At 55.2% G+C, this 2,986-nt stretch overlaps 1 protein-coding gene across 1 annotated transcript; it reads left to right on the top strand.

Annotated features, from left to right (window-relative positions):
- The first annotated feature begins 202 nt into the window (after nucleotides 1–202).
- LOC107182549 (myosin-3-like) lies at nucleotides 203–2,133 on the top strand. The gene is made up of 4 exons (XM_015561663.1): nucleotides 203–805; nucleotides 896–1,371; nucleotides 1,641–1,762; nucleotides 1,963–2,133. Exons 1-4 carry the CDS (start codon nucleotides 203–205, stop codon nucleotides 2,016–2,018), a joined length of 1,257 nt encoding a protein of 418 aa, XP_015417149.1. The 3' UTR covers nucleotides 2,019–2,133.
- The last annotated feature ends 853 nt before the right edge of the window (nucleotides 2,134–2,986 follow it).

The raw sequence follows: 2,986 nt of genomic DNA, 5'->3' as shown, positions 1-2,986 counted from the left end.
GTATTGAAGAGGAGGGAGGGGGAGTGCCTCTGGGTTGGGGTCGGGCAGGAGGGACAGGACCAAAGCCAGGGGCAGTAGGAAGAGGCGGGCAAGCCAGACTCCCAAGGTGCACTCGCTCTAATGAGGCGAGTCCTGTCCAGGGGTGGGGCCAGTTGGGGTGTGACTACTGTGCGAACACTCTCTCTGTCCCTCCTTAGAAGAGATGAAGACATTGAATCAGTCGCTGCAGGAAAAATCCGCTGAGCTGGAGGAGAAATCCGCGGATCTGTTGAAGAAATCCGCGGATCTGGAGAAGAAATCCGGGGATCTGGAGAAGAAATCCGCGGATCTGGAGAAGAAATCCACGGATCTGGAGAAGAAATCCGCAGATCTGGAGGAGAAATCCTCCGATCTGGAGAAGAAATCCGGGGAGCTGGAGAAGAAATCCACGGATCTGGAGAAGAAATCCGCAGATCTGGAGGAGAAATCCTCCGATCTGGAGAAGAAATCCGGGGAGCTGGAGAAGAAATCCACGGATCTGGAGAAGAAATCCGCAGATCTGGAGGAGAAATCCTCCGATCTGGAGAAGAAATCCGGGGAGCTGGAGAAGAAATCCACGGATCTGGAGAAGAAATCCGCAGATCTGGAGGAGAAATCCTCGGATCTGCAGAAGAACTCCGCGGATCTGGAGAAGAAATCTGCAGATCTGGAGAAGAAATCCGTGGATCTGGAGAAGAAATCCGTAGATCTGGAGAAGAAATCAACGGATCTGCTCCCAACCCCGATGTGCAGCCGCCACCTCCCCGACTCTTTCTTTGGTGGCTCTGTCAGCTCGTAGCACAGGACTGGCCACACAGAGGAAGCCCGGGGAAGTGTTGCCCTGTGTGGACGCCAGGGAGCCTCTGCCCAACATCAGGGATGCCATGTCTCCGCGGATCTGGAGAAGAAATCCGCAGATCTGGTGAAGAAATCCATGGATCTGGAGAAGAAATCCGAGGATCTGGAGAAGAAATCCGGGGATCTGGTAAAGAAATCCACGGATCTGGAGGACAAATCTGCGGATCTGGAGAATAAATCCGCGGGTCTGGTGAAGAAATCCGCGGATCTGGAGAAGAAATCAAGGGATCTGGAGAAGAAATCTGGGGATCTGGAGAAGAAATCCGGGGATCTGGAGAGGAAATCCGCGGATCTGGAGAAGAAATCCGCGGAGCTGGAGGAGAAATCAAGGGATCTGGAGAAGAAATCCGGGGATCTAGAGAAGAAATCCGCGGATCTGGAGAAGAAATCTGGGGATCTGGAGAAGAAATCCGCAGATCTGGAGGATAAATCTACGGATCTGGAGGAGAAGTCCGCAGATCTGGAGAAGAAATCCGCGGAGCTGGAGCAACTAAGGTCAGGACACCCACCCACCCCGGCTACACCCCTTCCTCCTTCCAACCCCAAGACCTAGGATCCCCTTGGCTCTGAAAATTCCCATTGCCCTGGGGACAAAGTTGGAGTCCCTGCCTTATCCCTCAGGTCACCCAAATCTGGGGGGCACCCAGCCACTCCCCGGCCCAGTCACTTGGTGGGGAAGGAAATGAGATTTTGAGGGGCTTCTAGCCCAGCACCAATGCAGCCAGACCTGGCAGCCTCCTGAGGTGTCCCCATCTCCTCCTCAGAAAAAAGGATGAGGACTTGGTCTCTACCAACTTCTGGATCACCATCCTTCTCTCTGTGACCACCGTGCTCCTGTTCCTGAGCCTCCTGGTTCTGCTGGTCTTTCACCTCAGAAAGCCTGCTGGTGAGGAGCGGCCTGGAGAGGGATGGGAGGAGGTAGGGACAGTCAGGGTCTGGGGTGGTGGCCTGCCTGCGAGGAAAGGCGGGGTGCTGGGGGGAGAGGAACGTCAGTGAGGAGCTGTGGGGCAGAAATAGAACAGTGGGGACCAGCTATGTTCTCCTATTAACCCTGTCTGTTGACTGAGACTGTTCTCTTCCTATTAGGGAAAGCACATTCTCACCTGGCTGAGAGCTGTTCACCCAGGGCCAATGGGGATTAACCTCAGAATGCAGTCCAGGCTCCTTTTCTGAGAGTTTCCTGTCATCTTGGAAAGATAACAACCTGGTCCCAGAGGCATTCTCTCCCATTCGGCAGGCAATCCATCCTAATAAATATTCATACGATTTAACCCTGTCTCTGCTTAATAATTGACTCAAGGACTGACAGGCACCCAGACCCATCTGTTGTCAGTTTCAGAGGGAGGGGTCCAGGCAGGAGTGGGGTGAGGCTCATGGAGGGGTTGGGGCGAGTTCTGTTGCCTCCATCCTGCTCTGACTCTGCCTTGTTGCTTCTTAGGCCACCACCTGGACTCGCCTGTTTCCCTCTGGGTTTCCCTGCCCTGGCTGTTCTGAGGGGCACATGGCTGTGGGGAGGGGATGGTTAGGGGGAGGCTGGGGCCAGGTGGTAGGGGGTGGTTCATGGGGCAGCCTTAGAGGTGGGAAAGCTTCAAAGTTGGCCCAAGGCTGCCCCCCCACCTCCAAGCTGGTCAGGTGATGAAGTGGGAGGGGGCATCTGTTCTGTGCTGTCATGGTTTCTGGAAGGTAACTTCTTCTGGGGTCTTTGGGTTGCACAAAATAAGCCTCCCCCCTTGGGGGAAGGAACTTACTCTGTGGTTCCTGGAGGATCACTGTGTCAGTCCCAAGTATCTGGGACCCTTTGATGTCCACACCAGCCTCCTTGCTCCAGAATGTTCCCAGAAGCCCACAGGGGTTGGTCAGGCACCACCCCACTGCCTACCCAGCCCTCTTTTCTGATGGATTCACCCTAAAGGGCTGTCCACCCATCTGCACCCCCATCGGTGCTCACTCAGGGCTCAGCATTCTAGTCTTTTCTCCTCACCCAGCTCCTGAGGCTCTTGTTCCCCATCCCTTTCCATGGAAACGGCGGCTGTGAGGAGGAGGACATCTTGTCTGGTTCCCCATCCCCTCCCATGGAAAGTGCAGGGCTGGCCCCGGTGGGGGTGGCTCA

The sequence above is a fragment of the Myotis davidii genome, unplaced genomic scaffold (genome assembly GCF_000327345.1).
Source record: "Myotis davidii unplaced genomic scaffold, ASM32734v1 scaffold4777, whole genome shotgun sequence".
In the NCBI taxonomy this organism is placed as follows: Eukaryota; Metazoa; Chordata; class Mammalia; order Chiroptera; family Vespertilionidae; genus Myotis; species Myotis davidii.
This window is presented reverse-complemented; position numbering and strand designations above follow the sequence as displayed.

What these genes read in the sequence shown, in the direction of transcription:
- LOC107182549 (XM_015561663.1), top strand. Translation starts at nt 203, where the DNA reads ATGAAGACATTGAATCAGTCGCTGCAGGAAAAATCCGCTGAGCTGGAG. An exon ending in GCGGAGCTGGAGCAACTAAG is followed by an intron (nt 1,372 to 1,640) that starts GTCAGGACACCC and finishes TCTCCTCCTCAG; the next exon opens with AAAAAAGGATGAGGACTTGG. An exon ending in TCACCTCAGAAAGCCTGCTG is followed by an intron (nt 1,763 to 1,962) that starts GTGAGGAGCGGC and finishes TCTTCCTATTAG; the next exon opens with GGAAAGCACATTCTCACCTG.